The sequence below is a fragment of the Entelurus aequoreus genome, linkage group LG08, assembly GCF_033978785.1.
Source record: "Entelurus aequoreus isolate RoL-2023_Sb linkage group LG08, RoL_Eaeq_v1.1, whole genome shotgun sequence".
Lineage (NCBI taxonomy): Eukaryota > Metazoa > Chordata > Actinopteri > Syngnathiformes > Syngnathidae > Entelurus > Entelurus aequoreus.
Genome location: NC_084738.1, coordinates 15,009,727 through 15,030,170, shown reverse-complemented (window position 1 = coordinate 15,030,170; position 20,444 = coordinate 15,009,727). Strand labels below are relative to the sequence as shown.

At 38.7% G+C, this 20,444-nt stretch overlaps 1 protein-coding gene across 1 annotated transcript in view; it reads right to left on the bottom strand.

Annotated features, from left to right (window-relative positions):
- Window positions 1-11,506, bottom strand: part of pde6c (phosphodiesterase 6C, cGMP-specific, cone, alpha prime) — a 35,343-nt gene extending 23,837 nt beyond the window's left edge. The window contains exons 1-9 of the mRNA XM_062055659.1: window positions 10,913-11,506; window positions 8,731-8,883; window positions 6,362-6,451; window positions 3,150-3,290; window positions 3,004-3,078; window positions 2,862-2,926; window positions 2,700-2,766; window positions 902-949; window positions 556-705 (exon numbers count right to left, since the gene is read on the bottom strand). Coding sequence (XP_061911643.1) covers window positions 556-705; window positions 902-949; window positions 2,700-2,766; window positions 2,862-2,926; window positions 3,004-3,078; window positions 3,150-3,290; window positions 6,362-6,451; window positions 8,731-8,883; window positions 10,913-11,380 — 1,257 coding nt within the window. The 5' untranslated portion in view covers window positions 11,381-11,506. The remainder of the gene's footprint in view (window positions 1-555; window positions 706-901; window positions 950-2,699; window positions 2,767-2,861; window positions 2,927-3,003; window positions 3,079-3,149; window positions 3,291-6,361; window positions 6,452-8,730; window positions 8,884-10,912) is intronic.
- Between the last annotated feature and the right edge of the window lie 8,938 nt (window positions 11,507-20,444).

Sequence of the window (20,444 nt, the reverse complement as noted above, 5' to 3'; positions counted from 1 at the left end):
ATGTACAAAATAAGTTTGAAAAAGAAGGCTCAGAGAACGGAAGAAAGATGAAGGAAAAGGATGTGAGAGGATATTTCACTAACTCATCTAATTGCCTCGTTAATTAACCTCACAGAGAAAACGAGTGGAAAATCTGTTTAGGTACTTTTCTTCCTCGAATAAATAAAGAGACCTGATTTGACGCACAGACATTTTTAATTCACACGGATCTTTTACTAATTAATGTTCTAATTTGTGAGATTGCACTTCTTCGTCAAGAGAGCTGTGGACATTGAATAAAAAGGTAACACGGAGCGCATTGTTTGTTTCTAAACTAGCATTTCCTGATTCACAGAGAAGTACCTTTCTTATTCAGGAATACGGGGCTTCCATTGTGACTCAGACAGCAAAAATGGTCATTTAATGTCAACGGAGAATTACAAATATCATAGTGTGCTCTCTTTGTGTTTGTTACCTAGCATAGAGAGAACTCATTTACCCTTTACGGTCTATTCTGAGGCAGAGGAAACTTTTATCAGAAATTAGTTTTGTAGTTTGGCATAGATTTGATCGTACCTCTGTGATTTGCTCGTCGTATTCGTCGAAGGGCTTGCCGTCTTTCCTGTTGAAGAAAGTGGCAATGCCCACAATTTCTTCTTTCTTGTTGACGATGGGCAACGACAGGCAGTTTTTGATGACGAAACCTGTCTCATCCACTGCCTCTTTCTGGTAGGGAGATGGCAGATGGCATTTTGGTTTAACATTAAAGTTTATACAACATAATAGAACAATTGATTGAAAGATTGCATGTTCTCTGTACACTTTGGAACATCCCAGTGTTCGGTCTATTTGGACCTCTTTGGAATTTTACTGTTTTCAGTATATGTATGTATATTAAAAAACAAAAAACAAAAACACCGACCTGAAACGTGAAGAAGTCATCTGCAGCCACGTTCATCATGTTACAAATCTGCAAAAAAAGACACCACTTTTTCTTTTACCTCATTTCATTTGCTTGAAGTTAATATTGTACATATTACTAACGGTTGCATTGTTCGTGAAATGCTCCAAATAACGCCCCGACAATTACCCGCTGAGTCTCCAATAGTTTACGGGTGTTTACAAAAGCAAGGCAAATGGGGCAAAGGACAAGATGGCACTTGAAATATTATTAGAGACCAGCATCCAGAAACTTTATTTACCTCTGCATGCGCTTTAAAATGTTGATACTCAGCTGTTTATGTGAAATGCATGCATGTTACACTTGGCGTACTTTGGTCAACAATTAGCTATTTTCAATTCAATTCAAACAATTTAATTAATCCCTCAAGGGGAAATTCATTTTGAGCAGCAGGTTGTTGCGGTTCACAAAGCCTACACATTGCACACACTAAATATATAGTCAAAAAATACATAAACAGTACAATACAACACTCTAAAAAATGTAAAATTTTAAGAATCTGAGTGCAGAGGGGATGAATGATTTGGAAAAGTTATTTGTTTTACACAATGGAAGGGCATAAATGTAGTTAACAAATGTCCAAGTTGTGTTTACTTCTTTCTCATCCGCTCCAAAATATTAAAGTTAAATAAGTTGAAATCATCAATAACATCACCGAGTGTGCAGCTAACTTGGCAATTACAACATGACACTGCTAGTCTGCACCATACTGAAGCAGAATGAGTCTTAACGGCGACCAAGAATGTTAAAATTATATCTAAACAACACACATTTAGCCATGGAAATATGGAGAAGCTGCTGATGGTGTGTTTGACGGAAAAGGAAAATACTGTAAAAGTTTACTCTCCAAGGTAAATACTGTACATTATTATCAATTAATTACAAAAACTACTGTATTAGTTTGTAATACATTCTATTGTATTGTTTTTATACAATAATTTTTAACTAATAGTTAGTTGTTCTTTTTAAAAGACACGTTACATGTTAAAATGTAGCTGTTTTTTCTATTGGGAAGAAATAATTAAGTTGATTCAAATTCATTCAAATGTGGGGTGTTGATTTGAAAAAGTGCTGTTTTGAGTTCGGGGCCCCCGGAGCCTATCCCAGCTGCTTTCGGGCAGAAGGCAGGGCACACCCTGTTTTTAATTATTTTGGGGGGAGCGGTCATTGGTCATAGTTCATTAGGGTCAATTCAAATGTTGATTCACTTTGACACTTTGATTCAGTTCTGCATATGACAACTCTAAGTATTGTATCCACACTCTTTGATTTTAGTTTGAATAATGATTGTTTTTATGATGATGTTTATGATTTTAACATACATTTTGAATAGTCTTATGCTTATTTTATTAGTAGTTTTCCCTTCTTGTAATTTTCTGGAAAGTACTCTGAATTGCGTTGTGTACGAATTGTGCTCTATAAATGAACGTGTTTTCCCCTACATTTTAAGTACCTCTTAAAAGTTTTTTGGCTTTCAGGCTAACTTGTCACTTTCAGTGTGAACTTTAGAGGCAGCTCTAATGTATTTACCCTCACGTCTAACCACACCGATAGTGGAAAACCCAAATGTCCACAGCAGGATACATACCGAAAATGATAACCTCTTTACAATATTGGCCTGGTTTTAATTTAAACACCCTGTTTTCTTTGCAATTTAGGTAATTGAATATATATTGTAATATAATTTGAGCAGTTAGAGTCTTTAACGCAATACTATCTCTACTTCTATATCATTGTTGTCTTTGTGTGTGGGACCTACAAAGCCGTTCTCTGCCACGTAGGTCGGTAGTCCGCTAACCAGAGCCCAATGATCTGCTGGAGGACCACTGAAAGACAAGTAAAACAACCATAATAATCAGATTTGGACTCCGCTGAGGGACGTTGTATTGTGCAGGGTGGAAGTTTTAGTGATTCCACTCACGGTATGACTTTGATTTCCTCTTTGCCCTCCAGGAGGTAGTCAATTATCTTATAAAAGATAACTTCCTGCATTTTGAAAAAGGTGAATGTAAGAACCTGTGGACCAAAGGCAGCAAAGATAGTCTTTAAGAACACTTTATTACCCTTCCATCTGGCGTTTTAGGTCCTTTATAAGGTTCCACGTCTCCAAGTTTCACCGGCCATTCGTCATAGAATTCCTAACAAGGTAGTATGAGAGATTACTTGAAGCACCATATTTGTAGTCCACGAGTTCTTCTTTAAGACTGACCTTCTCCTTGGTCATGTCCAAGAGGCCCACCGAGTATCTTTCACACAGCAGGTATGTCCTCACGGTGTAGAGAGCTTTGTGGAACTGTCTCTCGATGTCCGTCAACTCTTCAAAAACTTTACTAGCGGACCAAAGCAGGACCTTTGGACAGAGCAATTCAGAATTTAACTTAAAAAAAAAGCCACAAATATTTTTGAAGCAGGCGGTATAAAATGGATGGATGGAGGGTCTACTTCAACTAAATTGTTTTGGGGCCACATTTCCAGAAAGCTAAGGACCTGGGGCCTCAGGTAGTAAAGGGGAACTGCACTTATTTTGGAATTTTACCTATCGTTCACAATCATTATGAAAGACATGACGACAGATTTTTTTTTAAATGCATTGTAAATATTAAATAAATGTACATACTCCATTTACATTTCGTGACCTGAATATTAACCAAGTACAAGTGATATTGTTATTATAAACGCTTACGCAGACGAAAACATTTATAGCGGCGACGTAATCACTTCCATTTGTCCCTAGGTTTACATCATCGAGTGGTCTGCTGCTTACTCGCTTCCCTGCTCCCTGTAAGTTTATTGTAGATCATAAATCATGCATCTCACCTGGAAAGTAGATGGCTGAGAATATAATCCGACAAGTTGGGACACTTTGACCGCCATGTAGGACCTGGAATTGGCCAGGACGACGCGAAAAGCGTTTGTTCCCTTGTTCACGTAAAGCTGCTACCGCAAGATGTTCTCCTATGCTGTAATAATAAATTGAGTAATCAAAAAAGAGCAAAGTCTTTTGTATCCTTTTTGATAGCGTAGGCAGGTTTAAATTTAAAATATTGCAAACCAAATATTCCATGAAACTCTAATCTGGCTGTGAGCAGGCTACTGTATGAACACATTTCGTTGTAAATTACACAAATTATATTTATATTGGAGGTAATCCGAGTCACCCATCTCTTTTAAAGTTGTACTTATCATTGCAGCGACTATCTTTTCAAACCAGGTGCAGGACTACTGTTTTGGCCACTTGTACACCTTCATCCCGACTCGGCCATTTCTTTTTTGTTTTAGCCCTTTTTCAGTTCTCAGAGACACGGCAATGGCAGGCTCACAATCCCTCTGTAGTTTGCTGGAATCGCGAGGAGAAAAGCACCAACTACTGAATTGTGATTGGGCAGAGCATGCAGATCTCAGGCACATGGCTACTTTCAATATGATTTGCACAGTGGTGTGCCGTCAGAGCCAGCAAGGCCTTCTCTGCTGGCCTAACATAACCAGAAATCATGATCATAATTAAAGATAAAAGTATTTTTTATTTACTTTCCCTAGATATCTAAAATTATTCATATTCTCTTCATGTCATATTATGCTCCTTCCAATGCTGTCCTTTTTAGTTTAGAGTTTATATCCAATCAGAATTCAGCTACCTTATGTTGCCATGCTGTACCAAATCTGCCTGGAGCCTTCAGAATCAACAACGGACACATAGAGGTGATAGACACTTGCGATAGCCAATCAGATCACGAGTTGTTGTTAGTAAGGCCTTATAGCTGAAAACAGGAAGTGGCACCAGAACCGTGCCACAGAAAACTCACTGGTACAATAACCATGAAGATAATGTACTTGTCTTACACCTAGTAATCCGCTGTGGACAGACAAAGCTAAGCAATGCAGGTTTAGCGAGTGGTGCGCGCTCCCGCGAAGGAAATACATTTTTGGCAGGCAATCACATTTTGGCACAACACCAGCGGAGAAATGGTTTGCCCGCCACTTTCACACGAATCAAAGAACTACGACTGGTTTATACGGCGTCAGATGGGTTCTACAAATTTTGAGTATTTCATTTTTTTCATGATTCATTTGTTTTATACAATTATTTTATTTTTGACAGTACTACGTAAAATATGTTTTAATGGCTGAAGCGGGTTTATTGAATGTTAAATGCGCGGAAAAATAGACCCTTTTGTACACTGTAGGACCAAGTAGGACATCACTGAAGGCCTAGGTGAGAAACGCACAGCCTGCCACTGAATAAGGGGGCGTGCCTATCCAAGCAGAAGTCAGGAATCAATTCCTGGTTGATTACCAGAAAGTGTGTGCCTGTGCATGGATCCGCACACTGTAATACATCTGAATTTGTTCTTGCGAACGCAGTTTTCTGGATTTGAACATAAGTATTTTTTAGTCCACGCAATTATATTAGGGCCCTGGGGGTTCGACCTCTCCCCTCACTATTACATTATTCCTATTTTCAACATTTCGGAGAACCTACAGTAGACATTGAATTTAGGTCAATCCATTTTGTCACAGTTACGGGAGCACTCTGCTGTTTTTGAGGACCGTCTGCCAAAAAGCCAGACAAATATCGTCTTTATGACTACACTCTAGTGTTTTTAAGAATCTGCTTGAAAAAATGGGAGTCTCTCACAACTTTTTTGAACTGAACCCTACAGCAGCCTGCTAAATAGCACGAATGATGAAAAAAAGAGGATCTAAAATGGAACCTTGAGGAACACCACTGGTATGAGTAACTGCCAAAAAGGAGAGGACTTAAAAGGGAGCCTAGAGGAACGCCTAAGTTATGTGAGTCACAAGTCTAGACCCCAGTGTTCTACACTATATTGCCAAAAGTATTCGGCCAACTGCCTTGACTCACATATGAACTTGAAGTGCCATCCCATTCCTAACCCATAGGATTCAATATGATGCCGGTCCACCTTTTGCAGCTATTACAGCTTCAACTCTTCTGGGAAGGCTGTCCACAAGGTTGTGGGGGTGTGTTTATAGGAATTTTCGACCATTCTTCCAAAAGCGCATTGGAAGACTGATGTTGGTCGAGAAGGCCCGGCTCTCAGTCTCCGTTCTAATTCATCCCAAAGGTGTTCTATCGGGTTCAGGTCAAGACTCAGGCCAGTCAAGTTCATCCCCACCAGACACTGTCATCTGATTCTGATCATTTGGATGGGTGGCCAAATACTTTTGGCAATATAGTGTATGTTTGCTAACAATTTTAAAATGTCAATGCAAGGACCTGCCAATGTGTTTACAGTGGTCCAAGTTCCTCTAAACAACAGAGACACCCTAGTGTTTTTAGGAATTTGCTACACAAATGTTTTTGAACTCAACTCAGGTGCGGGTATGGGTTCATTCCCCAGCCAGATTTGGCCCTAGTGCCACCAGTTGAATAGCCCCGGCGTAGTGTGTTTACAGTACCTGACTCCTTCTGGACTCCACGTTGAACATGTAGTTGGTGTGATATTGCAGGGCGATGACTTGAGCAAAGTTCATGTACTTGTGGAAGAGCTGAGGACAACGACAGACAGATTAGGGATGACACTGAAAACTAAGAAACAAAACATTTGGTAGATAATGTCTCTGTTTCTTGACGACGCCCTATTTTTAAAAGCAACATGTGTCAAATCTTCACTGCCAATTTACACTGCAAAAACTGAAATCTAAGTAAGATGAAATATCTCAAATAAGGGTGATATTTGCTTATTTTCTGTCTGATAAGATAATTCTTCTCACTAAGCAGATTTTATGTTAGAGTGTTTTACTTGTTTTAAGGGTTTTGGTCCTAAATGATCTCAGTAAGATATTACAGCTTGTTGCTGAGATTTTATGACCTATATTGAGTAAAATATGCTTGAAACTAGAATATCAAGTGTTGCAAAGTTGTGTCATCAACACTCACAAGTATAAAACTACTTTTTTTAAAGTAATAATTTCTTATTTCAAGCGTGAAAAAAAAAAAATCATGACTTTGACTCAATTGTGTCTCATAATTGAAACGAATGACAGCCAAATGGACTTTGCTGGTTTATTTTCAATGAAACAATAGAAAACACGTACTCATATAGTAGTACAGTTGGCACAGAACAGTAAACTGACAGTTAATATTGAAACATTTAACATGTGACATTTCTAACAATTTTGAACAGAAATAGTTCATGCACATTCAGATAAATTCTTCAAAATTACAATTAAAAAATTTTTGGCCGGGGCTCCGGGCTGTATATATGCGCAGTAATTGACTGAAAGAGCATGCACTTGGCGCGATGATGTCACGTTGTCGATGGAAAAATGCATTTTTAGACCATATGATTTGCCTGAGTGGCTAGGAGACCCCGAGAGTAACAAGCAGTTGCCTTGTTGAATTTATTAAGAAAAATAAATTAGTTTTTATTATAAGTAGGGATAATTTCCGATATTACATTTTAACGCATTTATCGGCCGATAATATCGGCAGGCCGATATTATCGGCCGATAAATGCGTTAAAATGTAATATCGGAAATTATCGGTATCGTTTTCTTTAATTATCTGTATCGGTTTTTATTTTTTTTATTTTATTTTTTTATTAAATCAACATAAAAAACACAAGATACACTTACAATTAGTGCACCAACCCAAAAAACCTCCCTCCCCCCATTTATTTCTGTTATCAATATTCTGGTTCCTACATTATATATCAATATATATCAATACAGTCTGCAAGGGATACAGTCCGTAAGCACACATGATTGTGCGTGCTGCTGGTCCACTAATAGTACTAACCTTTAACAGTTAATTTTACTCATTTTCATTCATTACTAGTTTCTATGTAACTGTTTTTATATTGTTTTACTTTCTTTTTTATTCAAGAAAATGTTTTTAATTTAGTTATCTTATTTTATAATTTTTTTTAAAAAAGTACCTTATCTTCACCATACCTGGTTGTCCAAATTAGGCATAATAATGTGTTAATTCCACGACTGCATATATCGGTTGATATCGGTATCGGTTGATATCGGTATCGGTAATTAAAGAGTTGGACAATATCGGAATGTCGGATATCGGCAAAAAGCCATTATCGGACATCCCTAATTATAAGTAAATGTAATGCCGAGCGCATATCATTATGTCAAAATAATGGCACTAGCATTTACTTAATTTAAGAATATTTTTCAACATATTTTCTTTCCTACCAAGAAAAGTGCACTTGTTATTAGTGAGAATATACTTATTTTAAGGTCTTTTTGGGTTCATTGAGGTTAGCTAATTTTACTTGTTTTAGAAAGTCTTGACTAAGCCACATTTTCTTGTTCTATTGGCAGATAATTTTGCTTAGTTCAAATAAAATACCCCTCATTTTTGTATTTTTTTTTCTTGTTTTTGAACACTGACTTTTTGCAGTGTAGTTGCTATGCACTCTGTTGGGGAATGGTATGTTCCCCAACGTTGTGGGGCGCCATCTTTCTCACTGGACAAGCAAGCCTCGTCATAATTAAAGCCAGTGATGTAAATCAAGATGCATTTCAGCAACTAGTAGTGATCCCATACCGCCACGATCTGGGATTCCATCATCCATGGTCGCCCCACAGAGTAGTGTTTATCAGAGACTACCTGACAGAAACAATGGCGTCTTAACCTCAACCTCAATCCAACTGATCATCCCGCCATGACCAGCACAACCGCCAGACTTGCAGCGAGTCCTGTTGCCGTCCCACAGCAGTGTGTGACTCCGGACTGTTTTCCAACGTTCTAAAACGTCCAGAGGAATTACCCACCAAACACAATCTTTATGTGGTGTACGCAGCTTTACCGCTTCATCTTCCGGGGTGAAGTGAGCCGCACCGATCTTGTTGAGCGCCGTGACGACCCCAAGGCACTCTTTGTCGGCCACCAGCGGGAAGGTGAGCATGCATTTGGTCTTGTAGCCCGTCTGCTTGTCCACAAAGTCGCAGAACTTTTTATTCTGCCGAGGGAGAACACCCAGTTTACACACACACACACACACGTCGTCCATTTAATCCTGTGTGGTTTAATTAACAGCGACCCCGTTCACATTCACCACGGCAGATTTATTTCTGCTCTGAAATGTATATTGTCTGGAGTGTTTTTTTTTTTTTTTGCTTTACGTAAACAAACACTGATTAGTTTGTTTTTTCTGTATTCAAACTTGATGACAGTCAACACGAACAATGAGATAACAGTCTTTAATTATTATTATTTTTTTTTTACATTCGAGTGCTTCTGATTGTCAAATTCAAATAATAATAAATGATAGCACGGGGGTAGTAATCCCTCTTTGCTGCTTTTTTCAGCACAAATTGAGCTTCCATATTGTTTGGGTAAATAAATAAATTAAACGATTTGAGGACGCTTTTAGAGGCAAGCTGCCTCTTTATATCCCGTTTAAGAGCATTAGCGACACAAACACACTCTTCATTAGGTACACTTGCACAATCAGATTCAATACAAGAGCTCCAAGAATACACCTCCACCAAGGCTTATTAAACATCCTTTTGATCAATTAGTCATTTTATTGAGAGTATAAACGAGATAATCATTCAAATTGAAAGAGATGTACCTTGGGTTATTGTCTCACTGTCTGCAATTAGTGCTGGTATCACAATTGTGATATTAAGAGTATCAGGATGCAGCTATCGTACAATAAGAAATACTGACAACCACATTATATTTCACCCATTGATATCAATACAACATATTTATTTAGAAACACGCACATAATCAAGTCGGATCAGATACAAGAGCTTTAATTTTTAAAGGGTGGTTATCTTACAGTTTACAGTAGTTATAACCAGTTGATCAGTACCAGTATCAAGATACCAATAGTATGATACTGATCGTTTATCTTTTTAATTTTTTTTTTTACTGTTATATACGCTATTTTATAGACTGTTTTTCTCCCCTGTAAAGCATCTCGGAGTTTTTGAAAATATCTCTAGAAATACAATTATTGTTATTATTCAGTTTCAGTTTCAGTTTATTTCGAACATGCATACTATACAATGTAATGCATCATACAATTCCATTTGTATCATTACAGCATGTCCGAAAAGGAGTAGAAAGAAGCAGAGCTGATTTAATTCTACCCCTTTTCATACCATTGCAGTTTTATTCAATTTCCTTGTTTAGAACAGTGGAAATAAATAAATAAATAAATAATATACCATAGTAAGCATACACATATTAAATGCATAAATAATCTTTGTCTCAATAAAAAAAAACATTAAAAAAGGGGGAAAAAAATGGTTCAAGATGTTCATCATAATTCTCGAGGATGTCGTTGTGGCTTGTGCAGCCCTTTGAGACACTTGTGATTTAGGGCTATATAAATAAACATTGATTGATTGATTGATTGTTCTGTGTACTTTGTGAACACTTGTAGTTTGAACAGTCTCTTAGTGAATCATATTGGTGCGTTGTTTGATTCCTTTGCTTAATCCATTCCACAATTTAATCCCACATACTGATATACTAAAGGTTTTAAGTGTTGTACGAGCATACAAATGTTTTAAATGAGGTTTTCCTCTAAGGTTATATTTCTCCTCTTTTGTTGAGAAGAATTGTTGTACATTCTTGGGTAGCAGGTTATAGTTTGCTTTGTGTATAATTTTAGCTGTTTGCAAATGCACCACATCTTTTTTATTATTATCATCATTATTATCATAACAAATCAATATATTGGGATAAATCACATAGATTTTTTCAGAGCATCGACAATATAATGATATGAATATTTTGTCCCACATAGAAACTACTTGCTGGAGGTAACAACAATAAACCTATTGATTAATTCATACCAACAGTATCATGATACCAATAGTATTACCACACTGAGAGTGTTGTGATACCAAGTAAATTGTCGATAATGTGTGACAATATTCCATCCACTACATTATATCACAATAAAGGTATTTTGACTAATAATACGTCCTTGTCGGGGGTAACAATAATAACATTGGATCATCACTTCTCACCTGAGACACATCGGGGACATTTTGGGGCTTTCTGGAATTTGCGGTGAATCCGACGATGCTCAACTCCAGGGGGATCACAATCTCAGTCTGGGGGTGGACCAAGTTGGCCTCGTATTTGGACGTCGGGTTCACGTCGAAGAGGCAACTGGCGAGCTCGGGCGTGCCGTTCCTGGAGCGGCACTGGTAAAAGCTGACCCTGTCGGCTTGCAGGATGAGGGCCAGCCTCTGCAGCACCTTGTGGATGGACTCCTCCACCGGGCCCTGCTTCTGCATCTCCTGCACCAGCTCGAAGACGATGGCGGCCTCTTGCACCGAGTTGACATCCTTGAAGGAGGCGGTGTCCGTCACCTGGACGGCGGCGGAGAAAGCGGCGGACAAGGCTTCCGCCCGCAGCTTCTTGTCGAAGTACTCTTTGGCGAACTGCGGGTTGTTCTCCAGATACTTCTCCACGCTGTCTTTATCGGCCATTTTGCAACTCTTGCAAGCGTCTTCCTACAGGAGCATCACTCGCAGAGGGAAGTTTGAGGGAAATAAAGCGTCCTACAGGGCTGAGTGCATCCTCCTGCGCGCTCCCTAAAGAGTCACTGACGGTGTCCCAGGACGCACTGAGGCTTAGAGGCTGAAAGGATCAAAGTGGCCGCTAATTAATGTGACGTCATGCCAATAAAAGCCCTGCTTTAAGCGTCCTTAACCCAGCAAATCCCAGCGCTGATCATTTTGTAACCTGCCTGTGTGAAGGAGGATGCAAGAGGGAGTCAGCGCAGGTGTGACGCATCCGCGGGGCGATGACATGGACACTAAAGCATGGGCTGTGCAACAGGGAGGGGCCATCGGGACAGTTCAAGCTAAAGACTACTTTAAAAATTGCTGTATCTTAGTAAAAATCACTACTGTTTTCTGAATATATATATTCCGTTTTATTGGAGGCCAATAATTAGTCTTATGCTGCTGAGGCCTCAGTGACAATTAGCCATGCATTTTTTTTTTTTTTTGAGTGAAGCCTATGTTACTAAAGCAATATAAGCACTGATGTCAGACTTTATTACTGAGGCCACAGTAGTAACTTCTGTGTTTTTAGTTTTAGCATTAGCATCACCTCCATTGACTTAACATTGCGCTATTTTTAGAGTTATGTCTAGAGCAGTGTTTTTCTATTTTTTTTTGAGGCAAGGCACATTTTTTTCATTAAAAAAATGCGCAGGCACAACACCAGCAGAAAACGTTAAAAAATGAAACTCCACCAGGTCGTCGTGCCTTATTTTGAGTTTGTTGGTGTTTTCCTGTGTGTAGTGCTTGAGTACTTGTCTTGCGCTGTTATTTTGGTGGCCCTTCCTGTTTTTTTTAGTAGTTTCATGTCTTCCTTTGAGCCCTATTCCCCGCACCTGCTTTGTGTTAGCAAGCAAGGCTATTTAAATTGTTGCTATGCTTCTTTGTGTGGACATTGTTCCTTGTCATGTCATGTACCGATGTACTTTGCGGACGCCGTAAGTTTTTGCTGTCGTCCAGCATTCTGTTTCTGTTTACTTTGTAGCCAGTTCAGTTTTTGTTAGAATAATTATGTGTATATTATCACACAACTCTTATGCTTAAGGGCCGTTGCTATAGTTCAGTGGTTCTTAACCTGGGTTCGATCGAACCCTAGGGGTTCGGTGAGTCTGCCTCAGGGGTTCGGCGGAGCCTCCGCCGCGGAGGTCACGACACACCCGACTCATCGTGTAAATAAAAACCTCTCCCTATCGGCATGTTATGGATACCCCCAAACAACGTTCCCTCTAATTTTCCATCTGATTTGCAGGTGTGTAATTTGTTGTGAGTTCATGCACTGTGTTGGTTTTGTTCTTTGAACAAGGTGATGTTCATGCACGGTTCATTTTGTGCACCACTAAAAAACATGTAACTTTGTCTTGAATTTGAAAAAAAACCCCTATATATATATATATATATATATATATATATATATATATATATATATATATATATATATATATATATATATATATATATATATATATATATATATATATATATATATATATATATATATATATATATATATATATATATATACATATATATATATATATATGTGTATATATATATATATATATATATATATATATATATATATTTTTTTTTTCCACTAAAGAAGGGTACGGTGGATGCACATATGAAACTGGTGGGGTTCGGTACCTCCAACAAGGTTAAGAACCACTGCTATAGTTATTATCAATTGTGCTGACATTGTACTTTTTCTATTTGTGCAAAGCCAGTCTCGTATCAGTGTTTGTTTCCAGAATCGGCCTGCTGACTACCGAGGCCGAACATCGAGTGCCGTGACGCAGACAGAGCCGAGACAGGGCGATATCACGAGTATCAACACATTTGCATTTCTTGAATAGTCATGTATTGTGTCTAACTGGGGTTGCTGAAATTACCCCACCTCCTTCAGCAGCAGCTTCAGTGATGTAACCAGGGACCTCCCAAATAAATACAGGAGCACGTGGGCTGAACTTTAGAGCGTAGTTTGAATCTGTAACTAGAGTACAGCCCAAATAACGTCTCTCCTCAATTGAGCAAAATTTAACTCTGTCTCTGCATGATTCCTTGCTTCTGGTCTGTTTAATAGATGTCATCAGTGTTTGAACCTGACAGTTTTACTTTCGTTTTGCATAGCCATCCCTATGCTTCATTGCCTTTTTCTTTCCCTTTTGTTCATTTTTGGTTTAAGCATTACATACCTTTTTACCTGCATGCTGCCTCCCGCTGTCGTCCGCATATTGGGATCACAACAAACCATCCTCGTCTCACCCGACACATTTAGACTTTTACAGAGCAATTAACTACCTGCTGCCACCTACTGATATGGAAGAGTATTACGTGGTTACCCTGCCGAGCTCTACACAGCACACACACTATGGAACGGCACATTATTTGCAGATTATAATTATTTATTTGCAAAAAATATTTTTGAGACCAATTAGGTGAAGTTGCATAATTTCCCACGGCACACCAGACAATATCTCACGGCACACTAGTGTGCCGCGGCACAGTGGTTGAAAAACACTGGTCTAGAGCAGGGGTCGGGAACCTTTTTGGCTGAGAGAGCCATGAAAGCCAAATATTGTAAAATGTATTTCCGTGAGAGCCATATAATATTTTTTTTAACACTGAATACAACTAAATGCCTGCATTTTTAAGTAAGACCAACATTTTTAGAGTATACAAGTCTCTTATTCTTTTTAATAACATTGTTATTCTGAAGCTAACCAATAATAAATAAAGTACTTCTTACCATTAATGCGACTTCCTGAACAGGTGCGGTATCCAAGCAGGGGTCGAGGATCAAGGGAGGCAGTCCAGAATCCAGAGGGAAGTCGAGGCACACAATTCGACCACGGGAAACAGAGGTAACACTGCGGGGAACACAAAGGACATAAAACACGGCGCAGGGGAAGGCACAGAGAGAGCAAGTACGCAGAGGGAAGCAAGAGACGGGATGCTTACTATGAAGAGTGAACTACGTTCCGGCACTGGATCTTCGGGTCCGCTGGTCTTCATGCTGTCTGTCCTCATCAGACCCAGGTGCGCGGATTGGTGATTGCCTGCAGCCTTGCAGGCGCGTGGCCGCAATGCGGGAAGAGCGAGCAGGGGCGTGTCCCGGCCCGCTTCTAGCAGATGACAGTGCGCCGTGACAGTTACGCCACTAAGGCCTCATTAAAATTATGTTAACTAACTTCTACAGATGCATTACTAGCTTTGGCATTAGCATCAGCTTCATTTAGTTAACAATTTTGCTAAGGACTCATTCGAATCATGTTAGCTAACTTCTACAGATACATTATTGGCTTTAACATTAGCATCACCTCCATTTAGTTAACATTACACTACTTAAGCCTTAATAGAATTATGTTAGCAAACATCTACAGATATATTACAAGCTTTAGCATTAGCATCAGCTCCATTGAAACTAAAATGTTGCTACTAAGACCTAATTACAATTATATCAGCTAACTTCTATAGATATTTTACCAGCTTTAACATTAGCATCACCTCTATTTAGTTAACATTATGCTACTAACACCCCATAGAATTATGTTAACTAACTTCTACAGCTATATTACTAGATTTAGCATTAGCATCACCTCCACTGACTTAACATTACGCTACTAAGGCCTTACTAGAATTATGTTAGAGATCGTCTAGAATGATATTACAAGCTTTAGCATTAGCATCAGCTCCATTGAAACTAACGTTACGCTACTAAGGCCTCGTTAAACTGACGTTAGCGAAGTTCAACAGCTACATTACCAGCACATTAGCATTACATCCATTTAGTTAACATTACACTACTTAAGCCTTAAAATAATTATTTTTGCAAATATCTACAGATATATTGCAAGCTTTAGCATTAGCATCAGCTCCATTGAAACTAAAATGTTGCTACTAAGACCTAATTACAATTATATCAGCTAACTTCTTTCGATATTTTACCAGCTTTAACATTAGCATCACCTCTATTTAGTTAACATTATGCTACTAAGACCCCATACAATTATGTTAGCTAACTTTTACGGCTATTTTACTAGCTTTAGCATTAGCACCTCCTTCATTGACTTGACATTACGCTACGAAGGCCTTATTTTAAATATGTTAGCTGTTTTTTACAGATATATTACTAACTTTAATATTAACAATACCTCCATTGAGTTAACTTTATGCTACAACAGCCTTATTAGAATTGTGTTAGCTAACTTCTACAGCCATATTAGAGCTTTAGCATTAGCACCACTTCCATTGAGCTAACTACATGCTACTGAAGGTATGTTAGCATTAGCATAGTCTTGATTGAGTAAAAACTACGCACACCAATCCAACTAAACCCTAGTCATTGTGTTGTTTTTTTGCATTTTATCATTTATAACCCACTGATGAGAAGATTGGAATGAGTTTCCCAGAGGCTATGAGGATAATTCAGTAATACTCTCTAATTACAGACAAACATGGTTGCGCCGGCAAATCTAATTTAGCATTTGGAGAACTTTCAATAAAGTGTCATTTATGTGCGGTAGACATTTTGAAATGATTAAGCATTTAAAAACACAGCCAACACATTTCTTGAGCATTTAACCCATTGAGGGCCAGTTTGTGGTGCATATTTTGCCGCATATGTTACTAGAACGTGGAAGGAAGCACCTAGTTAGGCTGTCGGCCATTGTTCACTGTAGCGTAGCCTTCCCCCGTAATCAAATCATCTGTCCTCAGGGTGGAAATTGACCAACTAATGGGACTTTGGGCGTCTGAGGCCTAAACAAAGATGGCGGGCTATTATTAACTGCTCTGCGTCTGCTTTTAGCCGCTGGCTGCCTGGCAAGACAAGCAAGAGGCCCTCTGCACTGCAGTGTACGTAGGCGGCATTAAGCCCGGGAGATCCACTAAAAGGTGTGGGCGGTGCGAGGACGAGTACATTAGAGCTACCTCGGAAGTTCACACTTAGGGTGACAAGTTAGCCTGAAAGCCAAAAAAAACTTTTAAGAGATTATTAAAATTCAATCACACATGTGACCTAAAAAATATCTGCTATTCACAGCTGCTGATCAAATATCACCCATTCATATTTTGGTTAATATTTCAAAACTAGTTCACTGAGAAATATACATGGAATAAGCGGTACAAAATGGATGGATAATTACGATTAATTGCTGTTAATTACATAATGAAAAAAAACACCCTTTTTGACACAACTACAACATTATTGTCAGAATGTCACAAACGGACATTTTTTCAAAAGTTTGTCTTGAATGTACATCAGTGGTTCTTAACCTGGGTTCGATCGAACCCCAGGGGTTCGGTGAGTCGGCCTCAGGGGAACACACCCGACTCATCGTGTAAATAAAAACTTTTAGATTTGCAGGTGTGTAATTTGTTGTGAGTTTATGCGCTGTGTTGGTTTTGTTGTTTGAACAAGGTGATGTTCGGTTCATTTTGTGCACCAGTAAAAAAACATGGTAACACTTTAGTACGGGGAACATATTCACCATTAATTAGTTGCTTATTAACATGCAAATTAGTAACATATTGGCTCTTAACTAGTCATTATTAGGTACTTATTAATGCCTTATTCGGCACAGCCTTATTATAACCCTAACCCTCTAACTCTGGCCCTAACCCTAACCCTAACCAAATAACTCTAAATTAAGTCTTTGTTACTTAGAATATGTTCCCCATACTAAAGGCCTACTGAAATTATTTTTTTAAATTTAAACGGGGATAGCAGATCCATTCTATGTGTCATACTTGATCATTTCGTGATATTGCCATATTTTTGCTGAAAGGATTTAGTAGAGAACATCGACGATAAAGTTCGCAACTTTTGGTCGCTGATAAAAAAAGCCTTGCCTGTACCGGAAGTAGCGTGACGTTGCAGGTTGAAGGGCTCCTCATATTTCCCCATTGTTTACACCAGCAGCGAGAGCGATTCGGACCGAGAAAGCGATGATTACCCCATTAATTTGAGCGAGGATGAAAGATTCGTGGATGAGGAACGTGAGAGTGAAGGACTAGAGTGCAGTGCAGGACGCATCTTTTTTCGCTCTGACCGTAACTTAGGTACAAGGGCTCATTGGATTCCACACTTTGTTCTTTTTCTATTGTGGATCACGGATTTGTATTTTTAACCACCTCGGATACTATATCCTCTTGAAAATGAGAGTCGAGAACGCAAAATGGACATTCACAGTGACTTTTATCTCCACGACAATACATCGGCGAAGCACTTTAGCTACGGAGCTAACGTGATAGCATCGGGCTTAACTGCAGATAGAAACAAAAGAAATAAACCCCTGACTGGAAGTATAGACAGAAAATCAACAATACTATTAAACCTGGACCTGTAACTACACGGTTAATGCTTTCCAGCCTGGCGAAGCTTAACAATGCTGTTGCTAACGACGCCATTGAAGCTAACTTAGCTACGGGACCTCGACAGAGCTATGCTAAAAACATTAGCTATCCACCTACGCCAGCCAGCCCTCATCTGCTCATCACGACCCGTGCTCACCTGCGTTCCAGCGATCAATAGAGCGATGAAGGACTTCACCACGATCATCGATGCGGTCGGCGGCTAGCGTCGGATAGCGCGTCTGCTATCCAGGTCAAAGTCCTCCTGGTTGTGTTGCTGCAGCCAGCCGCTAATACACCGATCCCACCAACAGCTTTCTTCTTTGCAGTCATTGTTCATTAAACAAATTGCAAAAGATTCACCAACACAGATGTCCAGAATACTGTGGAATTGTGCGATGAAAACAGAGCTTTTTGTATTGTGATACAATGGTGTCCAAATACTTCCGTTTCAACGATTGACGTCACGCGCATACGTCATCATACATAGACGTTTTCAACCGGAAGTTTAGCGGGAAATTTAAAATTGCACTTTATAAGTTAACCCGGCTGTATTGGCATGTGTTGCAATGTTAAGATTTCATCATTGATATATAAACTATCAGACTGCGTGGTCGGTAGTAGTGGGTTTCAGTAGGCCTTTAAAGTGTTACCAAAAACATATAACTTTGTCTTGAATTTGAAAAAAAACAAAACATTTTATTTTTCACTAAAGAAGGGTTCGGTGAATGCGCATATGAAACTGGTGGGGTTCGGTACCTCCAACAAGGTTAAGAACCACTGATGTACATCATTTATTTTCTCGAAGCTTGGTAACAGTTGTATCTAAAGCAGGGGCATCTTGTTTTCATTGAGGGCCACATCGCAGTTATAGCTGAATCTAGAGCAGGCTTGGGCAATTATTTTGCCTCTAGGAGCTAAATTTAGAGAAAAAAAAATTTGTCCGGGAGCCGGAATATCTATATTTAGGAACACTAATACAAAACATCACAGTAGTGTCTGAAAGCTAAAAACGTTACGACAGACCGCCTTAAAAAACGAAATAGAATTTTTAATTTTTTTACTGAATGAGACACCCAGAAGGTACATGAAAATAAAGAATGTGGGATGTACAATATTAACTATGAACGATAAAACACTGAATATTGACAACATATGAACGTCACACCCACTCTCGATGGACATATTTTACAATCAAGCGAAACGCAACAAAAATGCAACAAACAGTGAAATATGAACGCAAAGGTTAAAAAATAAACCCACCTACAATCTGATACATCACTAAGCTTTAGAACTTTGTTGTAAAAATCTCCTTCCGCATCTGTCCCTGACACCCAGGCTGGCCGCTCTGGAAACACTCTGTGGAAACGCTCCCCGCCCACACTGCTTGGTGCCTCGTCTGAGCTGCTGTGACTTAGATGACCATAGTAACTAATTAGATTACCATAGTAACTAATATATCATGCAAAAGCGCAGATTCCAACCATTGAAATACTTTGTATAGTTCAAGACTTAGGGTCATTTGAAAACATCACTGCACATCATAATGGCAGCTACAGTTTCGCTCTTAAAGATCTAAAAAAATTATTTGGGAATGTCCGGCGGGCCAGATTGAAAAGCTTAACGGGCCGCATTAATTTGCCCAGGTCTGATTTAAAGGGTCGCTTGTAACAGTGAGTGAATATAGGAATTTGAGTATGCATTTGATTTTTATATGTATTGTTTACCTATAAGTAAAAATAAAAAATTAATGATAATAATGAATAAAACAACTTTTTTTTAATTTTACAGTAAAAAAATGGCAAAACATCAACAGAATTTTACTGTAAAATATACAATGTTTTTTTGTAAATGGAAAAACTGTAGCGCTGGTTTTTTTTAAATAAGAAAAATGGCAGTGTCGTCCCTAAAATTTTACTGTGAAATTTTTTCAAATGTTTTATTAATTAATTAATTTTTTACAACATATTGCTGTAGATGGAAAAACAGTACGTCTGTTTTCTTGTAATTGTGGCAACCGAGCTGCAGGTTTTTTACAGTAAAAAAAAAAAAAAAAGTGGCACCGAACAACAAGACAAGGCAAGGTTTATTTATGGTAAATGTTAAAATACTTGTGTAGCGTTTTTCTACCTTCAAGCTACTCAAAGCGCTTTGACACTATTTCCACATTCACCCATTCACACACACACATTCACACACTGATGGCGGGAGCTGCCATGCAAGGCCCTAACCATGACCCATCAGGAGCAAGGGTGAAGTGTCTTGCTCAAGGACACAACGGACGTGACGAGGTTGGCAGAAGGTGGGGATTGAACCAGAAACCCTCAGGTTGCTGGCACGGCCCAAAATTCTGTACAGAAAATGACATGAAGGCAAAACTAAAAATAAAATAATCACAAAAGTAATAATAATTCAAAATAAAATGTATGCAAATTCATGCAGTACAATACATATGTTTTTTTTCCTGTGAAAATGGAAAAAGCCAAAATATTTGGTAGGAAAAGAAAATGTACTTTATTGACGTGTATTATTTCCAGGCCATGTAAAATGATGTGGCCTGGGCCTAAAGTTTGACACCTGTGTTGTAAAGTAAAGGAGCACAGAGCGAGCAAAATCCATTGCCAGATTAATCGGT